This window comes from Musca vetustissima, unplaced genomic scaffold, assembly GCF_032173495.1.
Source record: "Musca vetustissima isolate MV318-11 ecotype Yass unplaced genomic scaffold, APGP_CSIRO_Mvet_v1 utg62027, whole genome shotgun sequence".
Classification (NCBI taxonomy): Eukaryota; Metazoa; Arthropoda; class Insecta; order Diptera; family Muscidae; genus Musca; species Musca vetustissima.
In genome coordinates, this window is record NW_026886719.1 from 37,259 (window position 1) to 62,674 (window position 25,416).

At 33.9% G+C, this 25,416-nt stretch overlaps 1 protein-coding gene across 1 annotated transcript; it reads left to right on the forward strand.

Annotated features, from left to right (window-relative positions):
- LOC133334209 (lachesin-like) lies at positions 1 to 25,416 on the forward strand (the record flags this gene model as incomplete). Its single annotated transcript, XM_061542502.1, has 4 exons — positions 1 to 204; positions 6,878 to 6,978; positions 24,973 to 25,064; positions 25,288 to 25,416. Coding segments are annotated over exons 1-4 (526 nt in total), but the record flags the coding sequence as incomplete, so codon positions are not given.

Below are 25,416 nucleotides of genomic sequence, written 5' to 3' on the forward strand. Positions count from 1 at the left end.
ATGAGTGTTTTTACTGTAAATTCGCTAAATTTACCATCCCAATCGCTGGATTATAAAGTTATGGCGCAAAATTATCGCCACTTGCAAAATCTTCCTGTGAAAAGTTATAGTAATGCTGTGCCAATGTTGTTAATTGGATTGAATCATTTCGACCTAGGAATTCATAATAAAGTCCGTGAGGGATCCCCGTATGAGCCCGTTGCTGTAAGAACACAACTTGGATGGCTAATATACGGCACAGTCGCAGAGCACAAAAACTCAGGTAAGCACTTTAATTATCATATATGTGAGTGTTCTGCGAGTGATAATGATTTAGACAAGTTGGTCAGAAGCTATTATGCCCTTGATAGCGTGGGGATTAGCATAAAAGACCCTCTTATTGCTGAAAGCGAACAACGCGCGTTGCATTTATTAGATAACTTTACAAAACGAAATGCCAATGGTAACTATATAGTTCCATTATTATGGAAATTCGATTTAGTAAAATTGCCTGACAGTTATGATATGGCCTTCAAACGTCTTGTTTGCTTGGAGCGAAAACTAAAGCGAAATGACGAGCTTTTCAACACATTTAAAGAAACATTGTCAAAATACATATCTAAAGGCTACATACGAAAATTGAAAGATAATGAAATTGATCGAGCCGATGGAAGAGTTTGGTATCTACCAATTTTCGCTGTCTTTAATAGAAACAAACCCGGTAAATCGCGTGTAGTTTGGGATGCAGCAGCAAAATCAAATGGATCATCTTTAAATTCATTTCTTTTAAAAGGACCTGACTTTCTAGCTTCATTACCATCAATTCTTTTTAAATTTCGGCAAAAATCTGTGGCTATATGTGGAGACATTGAGGAGATGTTCCACCAAATTTATATACGGCGTGAAGATCGCGACGTACAAAGATTTTTGTGGCGAGAGTGTATGCAGGAGAAAATTCCCGAAATATACGTAATGGATGTAATGATATTCGGTGCCACATGTGCTCCAAGCATTTCACAGTATGTGAAAAATCATAATGCAGCTCAATTTAAAAGACAATTTCCTACTGCATCCAAATCAATAATAGAAAATCATTATGTAGACGATCTTCTGGATTCCGTGGATACTGCTCAGGAGGCTATTAATTAATTACCGAAGTGTCATATATTCACCGCCAAGCCGGTTTTAATATTCGTAATTGGATCTGTAACAACCAATTTGTAATGGATTCTCTTCCTACAATCGAAGCACAGAACGTTAAATGCCTAAATTTCAAAGAAAACCAACAGATTGAGAAGGTTTTGGGAGTATTTTGGGAATATCTGGAGGATGTAATAACATTCAAAATTTCTAACTGGCTTATGGAAAGCGATATATTTTCGAATAAAAAATCTCCCACTAAAAGGCAAATGCTAAGATTAGTTATGTCTATTTACGACCCGCTCGGTCTCATCGGACACATTATAATGTATGTAAAGGTTCTTATGCAAGAAGTTTGGAGGGCCAAAATAGAGTGGGACGAATCGATTCCCCTTGAATTGAACCGAAAGTGGATCCAATGGGTCAATATTTTACCCGAAATACAAAATATTAAAATTCCCCGTTGTTATTTAAGATCTTTTGATACCCATACAGATACAGAGGTGTAACTGCATACCTTTGTCGACGCAAGCAAAGATAGTTATGCAGCTGTCTGCTATTTCAGATTGAAAAAGAATGATACAATCGTTTGCTCCATTGTGGGGTCGAAAACCAGGGTAGCACCTATTAAGATTACATCTGTGCCACGTCTTGAACTTATGGCCGCCCTTATAGGTTCTCGTTTTGCCAAATTTGTAATGGAAAATCATGATATTAAAATATCTAAAAAATATTATTGGTCTGATTCAAAAACAGTGCTAAGCTGGATCAATTCTGATGCCAGAAAATATAATCAGTTTGTGGCTTTTCGAGTCACAGAGATTTTAGAGTTGTCTTCGCTCAATGAATGGAAGTGGGTCCCAAGCAAGCAAAACGTAGCTGACGATGCTACAAAATGGTCGAAGATACCTGTAATTTCTATAGATAGTAGATGGTTTAACGGTCCAGATTTTTTACATTTGCCTGAAGAGGAGTGGCCTAAAACAAGTGCTCATCCTGAGCCAACGGAAGAAGAACGAGTACATCATTCTTTTAAAATTACAACATTATATACAACCTTTGATGTACTCAGATTTTCGAAATGGGTCCGCCTTTTAAGGACGGCTGCATATGTACTACGATTTATTAACAATTGTCGCAGAATTAAGAAACAAACTCATGAATTAACTCAAGAGGAGCTAAAACGAGCAGAAACAATTTTATATAGGCAGGCTCAAAGTGAAACATATTCCGCAGAAATATCACAACTTATGTCGAAAGCCTCTATACACAAATCCAGCGATATTTATTGCAAATCACCGTATCTGGAAGATGGCGTTTTACGTGTGTATGGAAGAATTGATGAAGCAGATGTGCCTTGGGAACAAAAACGCCCTATTATCTTACCTAGAGAATGTCATATAACAAAACTGATATTGTTACACTATCATGAGAAATTTCACCATATGAATCATGAGACAGCCATCAATGAAATCAGACAAAAATTCTCGATTTCCAGACTACGTACGACATTTAAAACAATAACACGATCCTGTCAAATGTGTAAAATCCACAAAGCTATTCCACAAAGTCCACAAATGGCAAAATTGCCTAGAGCACGACTGGCTTCATTCGGTGCACCATTTTCTTTTACCGGAATAGATTTCTTTGGTCCCATATTGGTCACCGTCAATCGTCACAAGGAAAAAAGATATGGATGTCTGTTTACATGTTTGACTATACGAGCAATTCACATCGAGGTTGCATATTCGCTGACAACAAGTTCATGTATTCTAGCCATTCGAAATTTTATGGCACGAAGAGGAATTCCACTTGAATTCTATAGTGACAATGGCACAAATTTTGTTGGCGCAGAGAGAGAGTTACGTGAGGCGGTAACTGAGGTAGATAAAGATGAGTTAGTAAAAACTTTCACTAGTACTACGACAAAATGGAATTTTAATCCTCCTGCCTCACCTCACATGGGAGGTGCGTGGGAGCGGCTTGTACGATCAATTAAAACTATTTTATATAAAATTATGCCAGCAAGGTGTCCTAGTGATGAGCTCCTATTAAGTACCTTAATAGAAGTTGAAAATATCGTAAATTCTAGGCCTCTTGCTTATGTTCCTGTGGACGACGAAACGTCAGAGGCTTTAACTCCAAATCACTTCCTAGTGGGAAGTTCAAGTGGGTTAAAACCGATATCAGTTTGCAGCGACAGTGGCATATTATTAAAGCAAAATTGGCTGCTTTCACAACAATATGCAAACATATTTTGGAAAAAGTGGTTAGCTGAATTTTTGCCTTCGTTAACTTGTAGGTCGAAATGGTACGAAAAATCTAAACCATTATGTCAGGGGGACTTAGTGATTATTGTTGATCCTTCTCTACCTCGAAATGTTTGGCTGCGTGGTAAAGTACTTCAAACGAGATTGGCAAGTGATGGACAGGTCCGTAGTGCAAAAGTGCTCACACAACGAGGTATCATGGATCGGCCTGTAACTAAATTGGCAATTTTGGACGTAGCCCCTCAACGAGAGTCTGGCAGCGGAAAGGTTCCTTGCCATACTGCGGGGGGAATGTTAGCGGCACTCCCAAAATCTCATTGATTTGTAAACGATCTTGCAACACTGTTGCTTATGAAATAATAATTTTTCGGAATGTCAATTTATTGTAAATATTTAACGAAACTTAGAAAAAATGTCAAGTAGCGTCCCTGAGTACCGCCATTTTCTGTCCTGAATAAATACCAATAAGTTGGATAATACGCTGTGCTCAGGAACTGATTTTTTGAACTATTTTAAAAGTTTTTGTGGTTTCATACCAAAAAGTATGGCTTGTTTTATATTTACTATTTTATAGTTTTTTTAATTCCTAATTTTTTTGTAATTTAGGAATTTTAATAGAAATACATTTTGTGAAATAAACCAACTTTTATGGAACAAGTTGTATTTTATTCAAAATCCCAGTGGAAACCACCAGCTCGGCCTACTTGCCTTTTCAACAGTCCCTATATATCTTTCGATTTACACGAAATTTGGCACAGCGTAATGTGTAATGTAATCTCTAGAATGATGTGTGTTAAGTTTCCTTAAAATCGGTTCAGATTTAGACATAGATCTCATATATATTTTCGTCCGATTTAAGGTAAATTGTGCACAAAAGTCCCTATCTATCTCTCGATTTGCACTAAATTTGGCTCAGCGTAATGAATTAGGTCTAGAATGATGTGTGTTAAGTTTCCTGAAAATCGGTTCGGATGTAGATATAGCTCCCATATATATTTTCGTCCGATTTAATGTAAATGGTGCACCAAAGTCCCTTAATATGTTTCGGTTTGCACTAAATTTGGCACAGCGTAATGAATTTGGTCTAGATGTGTGTTAAGTTTCCTGAAATCGGTTCAGATTTAGATATAGCTTCTATATCTGACCAAATGAACAATTTAGTATCGGATGCAGAATGACGTGTTTATGGTTCCAATTTCATTTTACTGGTCCTTTAAAAATGCCACGTCTGTTAGGATTCATCTGTTGAATATACTCAAAGTGGTGAAGGTATATATAGGTGATAGTCGGCCCCGTCCGACTTTACTACTTTCCTTACTGTTTTTTCAAGTCACTGTGACCAACACAACACATGGTGGTACGTCAAACCGCACTGAGAACACGTATGCTAAAAATATGAATGTCTCTAATGGTAATATCAAATGACTCCAGACTGTCTACACCAGAAATATATAGTAGCTAGGGTTGTCAGGCCGGCTGTATTGTCCAGCGTTTTTGCATAAAATGTCCTGATATTTGGGTCATAATTGGAAAATGTCAAGATCCGGTAGCTGTTATAACGTTTAGACCCTGTATTTCCCATTCGTTTTAAAGGTCTCTAAGAAAATTTGGAGCTTTTAATTTTTTAAATCGATGTATTTCAAAATTATCAACGACCAGACTTAAACCTAAAATTGTGGTCACTAGAGCGACCACAAAATTCACAAAATAACTCTTTTTGGAAATTTGTCATAAATATTAAATGACTAGCATATGCGCGCTACTTCGTTAGTGAATGTGGGATATATTTAAATATGTATAAACACATTATTTTATTTTTATAGAAAACTGCATATCGATAGTAAATTACATTTGAGTACCATTCAATACCAAATTTCATGTTCACCCAAATCCAAATTGTACCAAATTTAGTTCCATTTAGCACACATTATTTCCATAAGTACCCACCTCAAACATCCAACTCAACTTCCTGGTCTTAAACCCCCACAAAAATTCCAAATTCAAATTTCTGGATTGCAACGGTATAGGTTCACCCACAATTTAAATTGTACCAAAATTAGTACACAGTAGTACAAATTTCCAAAACCTCCTTCTTACCCCAAACCTACACCCCCACAGTGATCTTATATCCAAGTTTCAGGATTCCAACTCTATCGATTCACCCACAATTCAAATTGTACCAAATTTAGTACACAGTAGTACGATTTTCGAAACCTCCTTCTTACCCTAAACCTACACCCCAACGTGGATCCTAAATCCAAGTTTCAAGATTCCAATTATATCGGTTGACAATCACAATTCAAATTGTACCAAATTTAGTACATAGTAGTATGAATTTCCTAAACATCCTACTTTACTCAAACCAACACCTCCACAGTGATCCTAAATCCAAGTTTCATGATTCCAACTCTATCGTTTCACCCAAAATTTAAATTGTGCCAAATTTTGTACTCATTAGTACAAATTTCTAAAACATCCTACATATCTCAATTTTACTCCACAACAGTTAGCCTGACTCCAAATTTCATGATTCTAGCTCTATTGGTTCACCTAAAATTCAAATTGTACCAAATTTAGTACCCATAGCTATTAATTTCTTAAACTGAATCGTGACCCTAATCCTCTATAATGATCGTGACTCTAAATTTCATTGTTCCCGCTCTATCGGTTCACCCAAATCCAAATTGTACCAATTATAGTAAGATTTAGTACTTATCGTACACATAAATAAAAAAATTTCCAAAACTACGTACATATCCCAATTCGACGGTAAGGATTCCAGCTCGACTTGTACCTCCGAATTAAATTTGTACCAAATATAGTACTATGTAGTACTTTTCGAACACATGAATACACACTTTCAAAACCATCTCCACAAATAGACACTCCATCTCAACCCTAATTCGCATTCCAAATTTCAAGTTTTTAGCTCCATTCATTCACATGTTACGAATGAATACCAAATTTAGTACATTTTAGTACTTTTCGCATACTTATAGTTCGAATGTACAAAAAACTCTTTGCTATATCTATTCTACAGCTCCAACGGTTCTCCAAGTACAAATGGTATCACATTTAGTACTTTTCGTACAGTTCTAGTACGTATTTCCAAAAACCCAGCCTTATCTGTCACCTTTGAATCAAGAGTGACCCTCACCCAAAATTTCAAGATTCTAGCTTCAGCCATTTCGTCTGGGCGTTGATGAATCGTTAAATCAGCCAGTCAATCACGTTACTCTTTTATTAGTATAGATTATTACCAATAAGTATAGATTTCTGTGGTCCTTAATTGTAATATACGGACACACATAGGGATAATATTTGATAATGCTACAAGCTTTTTGGGACGCACAAACTTATGACAGTCTCGCAAGATATTATCACACAAAACCAAAGTTTCCAATTTAGCAACTACATGGTTGGGTTAATATTTATACTAAAATTCCTTACGATTCATGTTATGAAAATTGTATATTTTAATCTTACAGATTGGCTACCTAGATGTCGTTATACCACCCGATTTTGTTACAGAAGATACATCATCTGATGTCATTGTACCCGAGGGAAGTGCAGTTCGGCTGACATGTAGGTAAGTTATCTGTCATTTTTTCTATTATTTATAGAAAATATTCGAACAAAAAATTGATTGTATGAATTTTAAATGTCATCATTAAATAATTAACACTTTTGTGGTAAACGAAGCCATCAACATAACTTATTTAACATATTTAATTAGTTCGCAAATTCGTCGAAAAACTGTAATTTTCTCGCTTTTATCAGACAATGAAAAACGCCGCTCCATTACAAATGACAGTAACTGACCACAAATTAAAGACTCATTAAAACAACATAATTCAATTAACACACATAATTAGGCCAATAAATTTTGTCCCAAACTGAATTGGCAACTAATTCACAGCAAGTGTGTGTGTGCGTTTGTCTGTGTATGTGTCATTATCATGTGGAACAATGACACTGCCAATGAAATGTCCTAACCAAGTCAACTAAATGATTTTGAAATGGAAGAGAAAAGAAAAAACAAATAAAAAGCCATTTATATTTATTACAGACCATAAGGACTTCTGTCTTCTCCTGAAGACCCAATTCACTGCTCCCATAAGGAATTTCCATCTTCTAGAAAATAGGGGTTGATTTATTAAAAATATTTTTTGTAGGCAAGTCCAAGGCGTAGATTTATTACAAATATTTTTTTGTAGCCAAGTCTAAGGCGTAGATTTAAAAAAAAAATGTTGGCAAGTCCAAGGCGTAGATTTAAAAAAATGTTGGCAAGTCCAAGGCGTAGATTTAAAAAAATGTTGGTAAGTCCAAGGCGTAGATTAAAAAAAAAATGTTGGCAAGTCCAAGGCGTAGATTTATTACAAATATTTTTTGTAGCCAAGTCCAAGGTGTAGATATAAAAAAAAATTGTCCAAAATTCCAAGGTGTATATTTATTAAAAAGAGCGAAGAGGGAAGAGCTAGAATTCTGAAATTTGGAATGTGGGGTCACTGATGGAATGTTAGAAAGATGTGCAAAAGGGTTTTTGGAGATTCGACCTATAAGTGTACGAAAAGTACTAAAATTTACTAAATTATATAGATGGAATCCTGAAAAGACGAATTGGAATACAGGATTAAGGTAGCTTTATAAAATCGTACTTATGTGTACGAAAGTTACTAAATGGTACTAAATTTGGTGCAAGTTGAATTTATGTGAACAGATAGAAGTCTTCAAATTGGGAATTAAAATGACTGTTGGAATGTGGAATAGAGGTAGTCTAGGAAATTTGTACTTATTGGTACGAAAGGTACTATATGGTACTAAATTTAGTAATATTTGGATTTTGCTTGAAATGATAGAGCTCAAAACGTGAAATTTGGAATTATGGTTACTATTGAAGATTGAGCTATAGAGACATCTTAGGAAATTCGGAATTTTGTGCACGAAAAGTACAAAACGGTACTAGATTTGGAACAATTTTTTAAAGAACTGGATACCTAAAATTTGGAATAATGGTTGCTGTTGGAATATACAATTGAAATATGGAAGCATAGTACTTATGTGTACTAAACGGTACTATATTTGGTACAACTTGATTATGTGTGAACGTATAGAGCTGAACTCCAGAATTTTGGAATTAAAATTATTGTTGGAGTGTAGGAAATTCTTAAATATAGAAACAAAAAATAATAAATTCGGTACCTGTTTACAAATTGCTTTTGTGTGAACGGATAGGGCTAAGATTCTGAAATTTTGAATTAATATTACAGTTGCAGGGCAGGATTGAGATATATCGGCAGTTTTGAAATTTCGTCAGTATGTGTACTAAATGGTACAAAATTTGGTACAATTTAGATTTTTGTTAAAGTATAGAGATGGAAAACTTAAATTTTGAATGCAATTACAGAATTAAGATAGTATTTTCACTAGCACTAAATAATACAATTCATTTTGTGTGAGCGAAAATCCAAAAATTTGGAGTTAAAATTAAGGTTGGATTGTATGATGAAACATGGAGGTAATTTCAAAAATGCATAATTATGTACACTAAATGGTACAATTTAGATTTGAATGAAATGATGGAGATGGAAAATTTATATTTGAAAATAAAATTACTGTTAGAGGATTGAGATAGTGTTGGAAATTCGAACTCATAAGTACGATAAGTACTAAATGGTACTAAATATGGTACAATTTGGATCTATGTGAACGGATAGGGCTGGGATCCTGAAATGTATGATTAAAATTACTATTGCAGTGTGGAATTGATTTTTTTTTTTTTGAGTTTTAGAAACTTGTGCTTACATCTACGAAAAGTAATAAATGGTACTAAATTTGGTACAGTTTGGATGTTGGTGAACGAATAGAGCTGGAATCATTAAATGTGGACATAAGGTTATTATTAAAGTGAATGACTGAAGTAGTTTTGGAAATTCGTACTTATGGGTACGAAAAGTAAAAAATTTTGGCTTTGGTGAGCGGGTAGAACTCGAATCCTGAAAGTTCCAACTTAAGTTACCGTGGGAGTGTAGGAAAAGTGCAGAATGGTACCAAATCTGATACAATTTGGTGAACAGGCAGAGCTGAAATTCTTAAATTTGGACATACGATTAATATTTGAAAGTAGGTATGGAGTTTGGAATATGGGTACAAAAAGTACAGAACGGTATCAAATCTGATATAATTTTGGTACGAAAAGTACTAAATGTGGTACATGTTGGACTTTGATGAAAATAAGATTACTGTTATTACTAAATGATATAAATAAATGATACAAAATTTGGAATAATTTGGATTTGGTTGAATCCTGAGATTTGTAATTTAAATTATTGTTGAAGTGTAGTATTGAGCTATGGAAACAACTTTGGAAACTCGAACTTATGTGTACAAATAGTAAATAGAATAGAAAATTCACTAAATTTGGAACAATTTGGACATAGGTAACGGAGAGCTGGAAAACTAAAATTTAAAATGTGGGTCACTGACGGAGAGTTAGAAAGAAGTGCCAAAGGGTTTTTGGTACTAACTGGTATTAAACTTAGTGGTGGTGATGGTATGGAGGTAGTGTTGAAAATGTGTAATTATGTGTTCGAAATGTGCCAAATACGAATTTGCACAAATATATATGATTGGAATTCTGACCTATTTCTTTGTAATGAAAATTAGAAAGAGATTTCGGAAAATAGTTTTTATGTGTATGAAGAGTACTAAATGGTAATAAACTTGATATTAGATATAGGGATAGAGGTGGAATTCAGAACTGTAGTACAACAAATTATACAGTATTCACGATTTCCATATGAAATATAATTTTTTGCATTCCCTTTCCGCATACGAAGTAGCGGGCACTTTGCTAATGACTGAAAAAAATGTTGGATATGTGTTTAAAGTTTTCTATAAATTAAAAAAAAATAATAATAATGAAATAAATTGTATTATATAAATTGTTATTAGAGAATTTATTTTTATAATTTTATTGTTATTAAGATTTAGTTTTATTTATTTATTTTTTTTTTAATTTTATAAAATCAAAAAAAACGGTGTATACTCTACTAATATTTTTATTTTTAATTATTTCTTTTGTAATAGTTTTCCAAAGTAATACATGTTTTCCATTGATATTTTTTATGTTCAAATTTATTTTTTATGTGTATTTTTTGTAGAAACAAATATTTGTTTTTAAGTCTTCAATGACTGAAAGTAATAAAATAATATTACATTTCCTAAATGAAATTATGAAAATATAAAAATGTTTTTATTTTTTTATTTTTGTGGTTGATTGCGGGAAGGTAAGTATGAAGCTATAAATTAAATTCATTCCGCCCAGAAGAGGGCTTTACTGTAGGGTATTGTCTGATCATGAGCAGCATTTTATAGAACCCGACAAGACATCTACATCAGCACTATATATTTTGAGGGACAGCAAAATATTTTTTTCTTTACAATTATTTTCTACATCCTGTATTTTTTTTATCAGGTTACTATATAGTCATAGCCAAGGTATTATATTAAAGGCTAAATATTGGTCATAGTTAAAAATCGTCAAATTTTATTGTGAAAAACAAACATATCTTTCTACATAACTGTTTACCTATACATTTTATTTATTGGTATTATATTTATATATAATATATATATACTGCCTCAACGAAATTTTGATTTTAGACTCCATGTTTCTTTGGACCAAATCCGATTCACACAATTTGGAGTGGCTTTACAAATGTCCGTCTGTCTGACTGGTGGGCGAGATAGCTTTCGAATGGATTAACCAATCACATACTGTAATATTTCTTCATAACTTAAATCAAGTTCGAAGATGGGGAATATCGGTTCCCTCCTTTTCACGAGAAATTATACGATTATACCTTCCACATGACACCACTTTTTCTGCAATACGAAAAAAATTATAGCAAAATTAAATAAGGTATGCAATATTTATAAACCCGTCGTCCGCGCCATCTATTGGTGTCTGTAAGACGTAAGACGTTGCCCATCACCATACAAGACCCTAAATGAACGCCATCTCTTGAAAGGAATGACACAAATAAAAGGATGAATATTGGTCTTTGACATAGAATCGGCAAATTGTATTTTGAAAACTTTTGTAAGGCAATAACATACAAATGTATCCTCCTACATAATATTTCAAATAAAACATTTCACATTTTTTAAATTTTGCATAGATCACGAACTAGTCAGACTTCCTACCTTTAAAACGACATCAATTTAATTACAATACCTCCAGTAGTTCCAAAGTTATGAGACGAAATCCAGGACATTAAACTACACATTTAAACTCTACATTTATGAAATTTCCAGTTACGGTATCAATATAGGGCGCTCCGTTCGCCACATTCTATGGTCGTAAAGGAAATTGAAATCGATATATATCTAGCCACTATAAATAATAGCCACTTCAATGGATCGATTATACAGCCACAAAATTGAAGAAACGCGCAATGAACTTTCTTAACAAAGCACGCATTTTCGGTATGAAGTTCAATGATTTGAAAGCGTTGATCGTTTCTATGACGATTCATCCTTAAATTATGGACCAAACTGAAGATGTATGACAGAAAAACAAAACACGAGATGTGTGTAAACTGTTAAAAACAGTGTTGCCACAAAGATAATAGCTAAAAATCACCTTTTTAGGTGTAATAAATTATAAATATATCATTGTGTAATAAAACTGCAGAATTCCCTCTAACCATTGCTGCAAAATTCATAAAAATCGGTTAAGTATTTCCGGAGTTATTCGAATTTCAAGTCTACCATGATCCGAAATAAACTTTCTGTTCGATGCTGGGCGCCTATTACCAAAAAATTAAAAACACCACAAACATCGATCTTGCAAAAATGGTAATTTTTTCTTCATACAGTTACAGTGTGTGTATGTGTAAATAAAAATATTTTACATTGCATATGTGCATAAATCATATACAATCACACCTACATATCATGCAACAAGAAATTGCACCTTGAACTGCCCTTTGCCCCTACAAGTATGCTATAATTTTCATACAACAGCAGACATTATGAAAACAAATTTTGCCTTTTTTAAAAGACCGATTTTTGTGTGGTTTTTCATTTTCAGGTAATAGGCGAACAGAATCGAGCAGGAGGGTGTATTTCGGACCACTGTTCAATTGAAAGACAAATATCTCGGCAACTACTAAACCGATTTTTATAAAGTTTCCAGATATGGTTAGAGGAAATTCGGAAGTTTTATTACACACTGTCATTCCATATTTTTACAATTATAAAGGGTGATCTTTTAGCTATTATCTTTTTGGAAACACTGTTTTTGAACAGTTTACATATATTTCGTGTATTGTTTCACTGCCAAACATCTTCAGTTCGGGCTAGAATTTAACGATGAATAGTCATACAAACAAACAAAAATCATTGATTTTTATATAAAAATGTGTGCTCTGTTAAAATGGTTTATGGCTGTATAATCATTCCACTTATGCGGCTATTCCTTACTCTTTTATTAATATAGATATATACCGATTTAAATTTCCTTGACGACCTGGTAATTTAGCGACCGCAGCGTCATCTATTGATGCAGTAGTTGAAAAAGTCGTAAATGAAAAATGTAATGTCTTGTTTTTTTTGTCATAACTGTTGAACTACTGCAGACATTGTAAAAAAATATTGTGCCATATGAAAAGTAGGAAGTCTAGCTATTTCGTGATTTAATTATAAAAAAAATTCCAAAAAATATGAAATGTTTTATGTAAAAAATTATTTAGAACCTTAACTAAGTTTTCGAAAAAAAAATTGTCGTTTCCTTACCAATGACCAATTTTTTACTTCATTATGATACCTTACAGGTCAGGAAAGACAGCCCTGAGAACCACTTACATCTGTGGTCCCTGGTATTTTTTAATGAATCCACGCCCATATCTGGTCCCCAAAACAAACATGTTTAAAAACCCACGACTTTATGTGTTACTCACAAAAATGTTTCTTTAAAAGATATGTTTTTATCTAAAGTCTAAATGTAATTCCCGAAAAAAATATTTTTAACGAAATCAGTCTTTTGAAAGCTTCCTAAAAAAGTTATGTTGAATTTTTTTTAATCTATTTCCTGAGATGCCGTTCCGAATATCTCTAGTAGTTCACCAGTTATGACAAAAAAATAAAAAACACGACGACATTAAATTTTTCATTTATGATTATTTCAATTTAAATCGGTATATATCTATATCAATAAAAGAGTAAGGAATAGCCGTGGATCGATTATACAGCCATAGGACTGAAGAAACGGGCTGTGAACGCATTTTTATAAAAAAATCAATGATTTGAAATGGTTGTTTGTTTAGTTGTTTCATCGTTAAATTATAGCTCGAACTAAAGATGTTTGGCAGTGAAACAATACACGAAATATATGTAAACTGTGGAAAAAAGTGTTTCCAAAAACATAATAGCTAAAAGATCACCCTTTATAATTGTAAAAATATGGAATGACAGTGTGTAATAAAACTTCAGAATTTCCTCTAACCATATCTGAAAACTTTATAAAAATCGGTTTAGTAGTTGCCGAGATATTTGTATTTCAATTCAACGATGGTTCGAAATATACCTCCTGCTCGATTCTGGTCGCCTATTACCTGAAAATGAAAAACCACACAAAAATCGGTCTTTTAAAAAAGGCACAAAAATTGTTTTCATAATGTCTGCTGTTGTATGAAAATTATAGCATACTTGTAGGGGCAAAGGGCAGTTCGAGGTGCAATTTCCCAACATACCATTCTGTAATCAAATCTCAATACCACTTGAGAACAAGCTTATAATAATAGTTGTTCTTAAGCTTTTTTTAGTAATATTAAAAAAATGTTGTTAAAATTTGACTTCACAAACAGTTTTCAACTATGCTTGATAAACTATTGTTGTACACAAATGTTTCTCAAGAGTTGTATATTGAGATGATAACCTTTATACACACTAGTTAAGATAAAATTACATTTGTAACTTATTCTACAATTGCAAGAATAAGCTTTTAGTAACATTACACAAGTAATTGTATCATAAGGGTTCCGTTTTGATTTTTCTACAATTATTAATAAACATATCTCAAGATTATCTCAAGACTTTTTCAAGCTTAATGCTTTTGTGGTAAGCTTAATATAATATTATTCTCAATACTTTTGGTTTGTTGGGTTCTTGTTGCTTGATATGTGGGTGTGATTGTATGTGATTTATGCACATATGCAATGTAAAATATATTTACATACACATACACACACTGTAACTGTATGAAGAAAAAATTTCCATTTTTGCAAGATCGATTTCTGTGGTGTTTTTCATTTTTTGGTAATAGGCGCCTAGCATCGAACAGAAAGTATATTTCGGAGCATGGTAGAATTGAAATTCGAATAACTCCGAAAATACTTAACCGATTTTTATGAATTTTGCAGCAATGGTTAGCGGGAATTCTGCAGTTTTATTACACAATGATATTATATATTTATTACACCTATAAAGGTTATTTTTTAGCTATTATATTTTTGGCAACACTGTTTTTAACAGTTTACATACATCTGAAGATTTTTCATAAATCTTCAGTTTGGTCCATAATTTGACGGTGAATCGTCATACAAACGATCAACGCTTTCAAATCATTGAACTTCATACCGAAAATGCGTGCTTTGTTAAGAAAGTTCATTGCGCGTTTCTTCAATTTTTTGGCTGTATAATCGATCCATTGAAGCAGCTATTTTTTACTCCATTTCATATAGATATATATCGATTTCAATTTCCTTTACGACCATACAATTTTCCCGAACGGAGCGCCATATATTGATGAAGTAAATGGAAATTTCATAAATGTAGAATTTAATGTCCTGGTTTTTGTCTCATAACTTTGGGACCACTGGAGGTATTGTAATAAAATTGATGTCATATGAAAGGTAGAAAGTCTGACTAGTTCGTGATCTATTCAAAAAAAATTAAATGTTTTATTGTAAAAATTATGTAGGAGAATAAATTTGTATGTTATTGCCTTAAAAAATACAATTCGTTTATCAATTAGTTCCTCTATACTACCATTGTATTAAGTAATATTATGTAAATAATGTATGTAGTTGAGTTATTTCCTTATGTACATACCTTCTTCGTTTATTGAAATAAAACAAATAAACAGATCTAAAAAATACTAAAAATGTGTTTTTATTTATGGACGTCTATTGGGGGGTTCTTAGTGGGGGTTCACAATATTAGTTTTTTAGTAACAATAACGCCCATTGATACAATAATGGCTACCAATGAATTTAAAAAAAAAAATCCCAAAAATTTGGTGCAATTTTGCGCAAATTTCACAAAAATACCAGGCGCCCAGAATGAAGTAGCAAGTTGCCCGCAAAAAAAATCGAAAAATTTTGGTCTGGCAACACCCAACCCGCGAAAAAAAATTCGAGCGCCTAAAAGTATGCTACAAATTTTGTAATTTCTTTGTACGGCATTGCCAGATGCAATTTTTTACATTTTTTAATTGTTGTTTTTTGGCGGGCTACTTTCTATTTTCTTCTGGGCGCCTGGTATTTTTGTGAAATTTGCACAAAAAATGCGTACAACCAGGTGAATGAAAAATTATGACGTCATCACACATGCATAGGGGCATATATACTTACCATATTTGTTGTATCCGTAAATAAAAACAAATAGTATTTTTTTAGTAAATTCATTATTCTTTATTTTTTATTCAATATACTTTGTAAAAAATATATACATTTAAAAAATATATATTAAATATCAAATTTTATGAAATAATTTTCTTAATAACTTAGCCTTATTTGGACTATATTCTACTGTAATCTTTCCTTGCGGTATTTTATGATTGAGAGATGAGGATAATTCCAAATATATATATATTGATCGTTATCGGCGGGCCTGCCATATTTTCAAATAATTTGTATATCGTTTAAGATTATCATCATACGGAAATTCGAGCATATATAATTCATAAAAACCTGGAATGAAAAATAAGACAAATTAAGAAATATATATAAGTATTAAATAATCTATACTAATAAAAGAGTGAAGTGATTGACTGACTGACTGATTTAACGTTTAATCAAAGCTCAGACGAAACGGCTGAAGCTAGAATCTTGCAATTTTGAGCGAGGGTCACTCTTGGTGACAGATAAGGCTGGGTTTTTGGAAATTCGTACTAAAACCGTACGAAAAGTACCAAACAATACTACATGTGGTACCATTCGTATTTGGCGAACCGGTGCAGCTAGAACTCTGAAATTTGGATTGAGGGTCTTTGATGAAGTGTAGACTAGATGTAGCAAAGGTTTTTTTACATTCGAACTATAAGTATCCGAAAAGTACTAAAATTTACTAAAGTTGGTACAATTTCGTAGTATGTGAATGGTTAGAGCTAAACACTTGAAATTTGGAATGCGAATTAAGGTCGTACTTATGTGTACTAAATTTGGTACAATTTGAGTTTTGTTTAGGATCACTGTTGGGGTGTAGGATTGGGATACGTAGGAGTTTTGGAAATTACTACTAAAGTGTACTAAATGTTACGACATTTGGTACAATTTGGATTTAGGTGAACCGGTAGAGCTGGAACACCGAAATTTGGAATTAAGAATGGAGGTATGTGGTAGTTTGGGAAATTCGTACTTATGTGTACTAAATTTGGTACACTTTAAATTTTGGGTGAAGCAATAGAGCTGGAATCTTGAAATTTGGAGGTAGGATCACTGTTGGGTTGTAGGATTGGGGTACGTAGTAAGTTTGGAAAATTCTACTAACGTGTACTAAATGGTACGACATTAGGTGAACCGGTAGAGCTGGAAACCTGAAATTTGGAATTACGATTATTAATGCATTTTAGAACGGAGGTATGTTGGTAGTTTGGGAAATTCGTTCTTATGTGTACTAAACTTGGTACAATTTGAAAATTGAAAAATTTGGATTTAGGATCACTGTTAGGGTGTAGAATTGGGATATGTAGGTAGATTTTGACATATGTACTAATGTGTACTAAATTTAGTACAATTTGAATTTTAGGTGAATCGATAGAGCTGGAAACCTAAAATTTGGAGTTAGGGTCACTGTTGGGGTGTAGGATTGGGATATATATGAAATTCTGAAAATTGGTACAAAGTGGTACCAAATTTGGATTTGGGTAAACCGATAGAGATGGAATCTTAAAATTTGGAGTAATGATCACTGTTGGTATGCAAGATTAGGCTATGCAGGACGTTTTGGAAATTCGTACTTATGTGTACTTATGTGTACTAAATTTGGTACAATTTGACTTTTGGGTAAATCGATGATTCTGGAATACTGAAATTTGGAGTTAGGATCACTGTTGGGGTGTAGGATTGAGGTTTATAGAAAGTTTTGGAAATGCGTACCTATTTGTACCAGATGTTACAATTTCGATTTGGTTGAACTAGAATCTTAAAATTTGGAAATATGATTTCTATTGGATTGTTGAGGAAGGTATAAATGGAAATTTATATTAATGTGCACTAAATTTGGTACAATTTGGATTTGCGTAAACCATTAGGGTTGGGAAATACGATTTCTATATTATTAATGGATACTGCATTTGGAAAGCTTTGGTTTTTGGTAAACATATAGAACTCGAACCTTTAAATTTTAAATTAGTTTTGGAAATAAATACAACTAGAGTACAAAAGGTAATGGTACCAAATGTAGTATAGTTGAGAATTGATGAGTAGTTTTTAGATATGGAAGTAGTTTTGGATATATATACTTTAGGATATCGATATCGGTCGATATAAGTCGTATAAGTCGTCTGTGAAAAACTATTTTTTGTAGGCAAGTCCAGGGCGTAGATTTATTAAAACTAATTTTTGTAGGCAAGTACAGGGCGTAGATTTATTAAAACTAATTTTTGTAGGCAAGTCCAGGGCGTAGATTTATTAAAACTAATTTTTGTAGGCAAGTCCAGGGCGTAGATTTATTAAAACTAATTTTTGTAGGCAAGTCCAGGGCGTAGATTTATTAAAACTAATTTTTGTAGGCAAGTCCAGGGCGTAGATTTATTAAAACTAATTTTTGTAGGCAAGTCCAGGGCGTAGATTTATTAAAACTAATTTTTGTAGGCAAGTCCAGGGCGTAGATTTATTAAAACTAATTTTTGTAGGCAAGTCCAGGGCGTAGATTTATTAAAACTAATTTTTGTAGGCAAGTCCAGGGCGTAGATTTATTAAAACTAATTTTTGTAGGCAAGTCCAGGGCGTAGATTTATTAAAACTAATTTTTGTAGGCAAGTCCAGGACAGAAGATCTTCTCCTTGATCGACAGAAGATCTTCTCCTAGATGGACAGAAGATCTTCTCCTAGATGGACAGAAGATCTTCTCCTAGATGGACAGAAGATCTTCTCCTAGATGGACAGAAGATCTTCTCCTAGATGGACAGAAGTTCTTCTCCTAGATGGACAGAAGATCTTCTCCTAGAAGGACAGAAGATCTGAAGATCTTCTCCTAGATGAACAGAAGATCTTTTCCTAGAATAGAGTAGATAAAAAGGTAATTTTTTAAAACACCAGAAAATCTTCATCTAGTAGACCAGAGCTTTTACTTTTGAAGAGCAAAGAGTCTACACCTAGATGACCTCAAAATTTTTTTAAGGAAGATCAAATATATTCTTCTAGAAAACCAAACGTTCTTCTAATATAAGACCAGAATGTCCACTTTTAGTTTATGTATAAGCCTTCTTATAGATGACGTAAAAATCTTCTTTTAAATGATCGAGAAGTTTGGAGAAGTTTTTAAACCGAATTGACTCTAGTTTTATTTTTTGGATTCTCTGGGAAAATTTTCCAACATAGAATCTCTAATATCGTCCACGTTGGTGTATTTTAATTTCAATGCCCAAAATCAGGTTATATAAAATTCGGCCCGCCTAACGTTTTCACTTGTTTATTTCTAATACTTCTCTTACGCACATTATTTCATGAAATGTCCCATATTACTATCCCGCAAATAACAAGCTAAACGACGACCACGGCAATAACATGTCAGAGTCCATTACCATTATCTACATTCTTGTGAAAATCTATACTAATCATTTGGAATTATCTGCGACACTTCATGCCACCATTCATTTCTATATCCGACCAATCGTAATTTCAACGGAGGTGGGGTTGGCTGTTAGTCGACAAATCCTTTATTATTGTTTTACACACCATAGCCAAGAAACAAAAAACCGTACTCTTACAAAGTTTTAGCGCATTATCGTTAAGTAATCTTTTGGATTTCATTCTCTGGTTTGTTCCTTTTTTTCGAAGTTGTTTTTTACCATTGGTCTTCGAGATGTGATTGTTGGCCACAAAATACAACTTCGACGATATTGTCCTTGGTTGAATGATGTTGTTGTTGCTGCTATTTTTTCTTCCTTTTTTGGGTAGTAATGTCAACAAATTAAATGACACTTCATTCTTTTTGATTTACGTTTCCGTGTTATTTCACTTCCTTACCGTCCGTTGTTTGTGGTTGGTAGTTGTTGATCACTGTTGCTTTGGCTTATGTTCCTGCTTGGAGGTCGTGGGTTAAGTAACTCAGTGGCATTTGACTGGTTTAATGTATAAGTGTGTGTTTGTGTCTAGTGAAAACGAAGAAATGGTGTGAGAGATAAAGTGCGAGAAAAAGGTCATAAAAACATTTATTTTATTTTCGTATATTGCTGTTACTGTTGCTGACCCCCCAAACACACACACAGTCATAGAAACACACAAAATTTACAACCCGTACGGGTCAGTTTACTTTATGTGTCTGTCTGTTTGCCTGCCCTTTGCCAGGAGTATATTTTCAATGGATTCTGGTTAGCTTTATTTGTTGATTTATGTTATTTGTAACTATAAAAATCTGCCGTAATACCATCAACAATCTTCTGCTTGTTGTCTCCGTCGTGGTCTTCCTCTTCTCCTCAATTTTCTTTGGCATTTTCAGAAAAGGCTTTTCATTTAATTAACACTCATAAAAAGGAGAGTTATAAAAATAGCTGTCACCAGTCGTAACATCGTTATATGGAACTACTAAACCATTCAATGTAGTTGCAGGAATAAGTTAATATTAATACAATTAGCTAAAGTTCACATAAAGTGTAAGTAATTGCATAATAACTTTGGGATAAATAATAAATAGAATTTCTGATTGATTGCTTTAATATTACTCCTTGTACATTAGAACTTTTTACCGGGTTAACCTACCTTATGAGGATTTATTTGACATATATGCAAAGGGAATGACAATTGAAACCCACTGGGTTAACGAAATCCGGTTAAATGTAAACGTACTATAACTGTGGAATACAATGTCAAACAGAAAATATTATTAAAAACAATTATTTTTAAAAATTGAACATTTCGCCCCGGCGGAACATTTTATACCATTCACCATGAGATGGACATTCGATATACCTAAAATCGGTCGGAGATTCCAGGAGAAACTAAACAACAAACACTCAGGGTATATTATACCGGGTTATACGAAGCCCAATCCTCTGTGAGCTTGGATTTTTTAGGAATAAATTTTATATTTTGAAAGGTCTATCAGAGCGTGGATTTTTAATGGAATTTTTTCCGAATGGGAATCTTATTCTTTGTTCATAAATAATAAAGGCCCACCAGAGCGTAAATTTTTTAAATCATCTTTTTGGGAACTCTATGAGAGCATGGATTTTTTAAAGGCCTATCAAAACTTAAGATTGTTAAAGCCCATCAAAGTGTGATTTTTTAAGAGATTTAAGAGATCAGAGATGTCGATGGATTACCAGCCGAGCTATTCAAGACTGGTGGTCAGATCCTGGTCAGGAGAATGCACCACCTGATTATTTCAGCTGGCTAGAGGAATCCATGCCCAATGATTGGAACCTCAGAATCCTGTGTCCCGTGCACAAAAAAGGAGACAAGACGATATAAAGGTGCTATCCAGCGTGCTGCGTAAACAACTGAAGCCAATGGTCAATAACATTATTAGACCATACCAATGAGGCTTCAGGCCTGGAAAATCCACCATTGACCAGATTTTCACTCTGCGCCAAATCCTAGAAAATAGCCACGAAAAACATCGACACATTCCACTAATCCTTCGACTATAGAGCCGCATTTGGAAGACTTTTCCGTTCAATGGCGTTTAAAGCCATGTCTGAGTTTGGCATTACTGTAAAATTAATACGGCTAAGCAGGATAACTTTAACATGTAAGCAGTTAAAGTCGGAAAGGACCTCTCGGAGCCCTTCAATACCGAACGAGGATTCAGACAAGGTGACAGTTTTTCGAGTGACCTGTTTAACATCCTGCTGGAAAAGTTCATACGAGATGAGAATGTGAACATAAATGGTACTTTGTACACCAAACAGCATATGTTACTCGCCTACGCCGTCGACATCGACATAATGGATCGAACATTGCGAGCGCTAACAGCCAACTTTAAACGAATTGAGAAGGAGTCTGCCAAAAAGGGTCTGGCAGTAAATGGCGAAAAGACGAAGCTGATGGTACCAACACGCAAGACGTTCAGTAGACTCGGACCAACTGTAGAACTTGAATTCTACAGCTTCGTGGTATTTTATATACCTCGAACGAACGATTTTATATACTACCTAACTAATAATATCAGCTTTGAAATCCGATAATAGATAACAGATGCTAATGTTGTCTAACTCAGCACCTCAAAAGCAGTTCCCCTCTCGCCAAACCAAACTCACACTCTACAAGTGATGTTGTATGCATCTGAAGCATGGGTATTTACGCAAGCAGATTAGGCTGCTCTTGGAGTTTTTGAGATAAAAATTCTCCGGAAGATCTATGGGCCGATTTGCGTTGACGGTGAATATCGCCGTCGAATGAAGCTATGCCATATATTCTCAGACATCGACATAGTCAGACGGATCGAGCTGCAACGACTACGTTGGTTAGGTCATGTTGTGAGAAGGGATGAAGATGCCCCAGCTCAAAAGGCATATAAAAACGAGTCAAGTGATGGTTTACTCAGAAGGGGTAGACCACGAATCCGATGGAAAGATCAAGTAGAAGACAAAATCTCGGAAAATGGTGTTTCGAATTGGAGGAGTTGCACACAAGACCGACGAGCTTGGAAATATTTTTGAAGCTCGGCTTATGGAACAACCGTTCTGTCATAAGCCAGTTAAGTAAGCGCGTAATTTTTTTACTGAATACTTATTAAGGCATATGAAAGCGAGTATTTTTAAAAATATATCAGTGGCCCTATCAGAGAGTGGATTAAAAATGTTTTGGACAAACCTGGAACCACTATCAGAATGTGTATTTTTTAAAATATATTTCTTATGAAGTAGGATAAATTCAATCAATGAATAGGTTTCTTATTTTTCAGGTTGGTTTCTAGTCGATAATATGCGATTATCCAAAATATAGTTTTATTAGGTCCGCCATTTCTCTAATTTTTGAGTGATGTCAATTTGCCTAGTTCATACCATAGCCAGATGTTCCAGTAATCGAACAAAAAAAAATCTTCCCTTAAATTACTATTTCTATTATTACTACAAAACAACAACAAAATTATATAAATTATTTTTTTTCTTTTAAATTTCAAATACTTATAGACAAAACCAGTGAGCGGAGCAGTATAGTCGGACGGGACGACCATATGATACCCTACACAACTTCCACGAAACTATAACTTTCTGTGGTTCTATATTCTGAGCTTGGGCAATATTTCGCTAGACTAGAGGTCATGAAATATTAAAAATATTCAAGACAGCCCTTATAATCACTTGTCCAGATTCCCTTCACCGTGGGTTGTGTTGTGATGTTCGGCTTTAAATTTTGGCCTATAGATCGACTCGAAAAAAACACCAAAAAATAAGTTTTCAGTCCACTTCATCCCAAAATTATTATCTGATCATCACCGAAAATTATAGGCGTTGTCGGTGACCATAACTTGAACCTCATGGAAAATTTCAAAGCGATCAGCGATATATTTCCGCCCTCTAGTATGGTAATGGGGTACTAAATAATATATGAATACGTAAGCGCCCGTAAATATTTATGTGTAAATCCTGCACTGTGTAAATCCTGCACCACTCCTCTTGAACATACTATCCACTTCTCGGGTCTAGGACCTTCAGGTGCTAATATATACCCCATAGAATACACATTTTTTTATTATTCACACAAAAGTCAGGGTCCATTTGACCCGCTAAATATTGACCGGTCTTTATCAAAACAGGCAAACTTATTCTTTGGCCCGATCCCCTTCTCTATGCAAAAATTCGAGGTGTTTGGACCATAATTGCGGCCTCTGTAGTGACCAGAAAAACCGACAAAAATAAAGTTTTTGGTTCATTTCATCCCCTAAATATTAACCGATCTTTTCCAAAAACAATAGGGGTCTTCATTGGCCAGAAGCCATCATACATGCAAAATTTCGTGAAGATTGGTCCATAACTGTGGCCTGTATCGTGTTTACAAATTATAATGGACAGACGGACGGACGGACACACATGTCTAGATCGACTCAGCTAGTCGAGATATGACTATGATAAATGAAAATCGTCGAAGTTTCAAATCGAGAATTCTGAGTCCCTTGTAATGACAAATGGGTTGGAAAATGAGTCAAAAGTCTGCTTATATAACTAAAAAAATTTAGGACCCTAGTATTTAACATAGACCTACATTGGACATGCTTTTTAATCACTGAGAAACCAAAAACCTACATTACAGAATCTCAAGTAAGTAAAGAAGGAAAGAATACCTGAAACCCTGCGAACCTTAATATCTAGTTTTTTAGTCACTGAGAAACCAAAATGCTACATTACAAAGTCTCAAGCTAATAAATGAGGCATAAACTTTAATCATGTGGGTAGAAACAAAAAACGGGGATAGAAAATCGTTTAGCCTCCAAGAACCCGAAATTTCAAATAACGACCAATTTGGTTAAAAGTTGTCACAACCTTTAAAATGTCGATATGTCATGGTTATATTACATAAGGACCATAACATGAATCGAAATATTCCACTTTAAATACCACACATTCTAAGAATATTAGCCATATTTGAGTGATCAATCCTAAATGAAGTGAGTTCTATACATACAGATTTTGTTATACGAACATGTAATTGTATTACAATAAAGAATATATCGACGCCTCCGAACCATAGTATGCTAAGTCGACTTAGCATGTTTTAAAGTTCTTTACGTTTTTAGATACTGCGGTCCTTAATTTATATTCTCTGAAATTTTGGTAATCATCGGCCAATCCAAACCAAAGTTATAAGCAAAAATGTACTTAGCATGGCCCGTAAGATATATTAAACTTCCATACTTTGAGAACTTCTACTGAAAAACGCACTTTTCAGACTTAGCATACTATGGTTCGGAGGCGTCGATATGTATATTCCTGATATTTACTTACTCCTAACAGCAGAAGTCGTGCCTTTTCATTTTTTTGTATTTAAGTAATACACTATAATCTCCCAAAAAATTATACATATTTGTATTAAAACTTAAAAATCGTTTAAATTCCACAAATTAAATTTACATAGTTTCGGTAACACATCTATAAATAATTTGTAATAATTCTCCTCATTTTCTCTTGCAGAGCTCGTGGTTATCCCGAACCCATTGTAACTTGGCGCCGTGAAGATGGAAATGAAATAGTTCTCAAAGACAGTGTGGGCACTAAAACTTTAGGTAATTAAATTCAATTTCAAAAAACCCAACACCACGACCGACCCGTATAATGATAGTTCAACAATAATTTGTTCAACTATTTTATAACTTTGACCACACACACACAGAGACGTAGACTCACTCAACTATATATTTATTTGGCCAATGAATTTGTCCATTTATACGTTTCTTTTTACACTTTCTATAATGATTCTCTTCTCCCTGGTTTTGTACTTCGTTACAGTGTCCTCTTATCGGGGTGAAGTATTAAAGCTGGCAAAAATTTCTCGCAATGAAATGGGTTCATATCTCTGCATAGCATCAAATGGTGTACCACCATCGGTTTCCAAAAGGATATCACTGAGTATACACT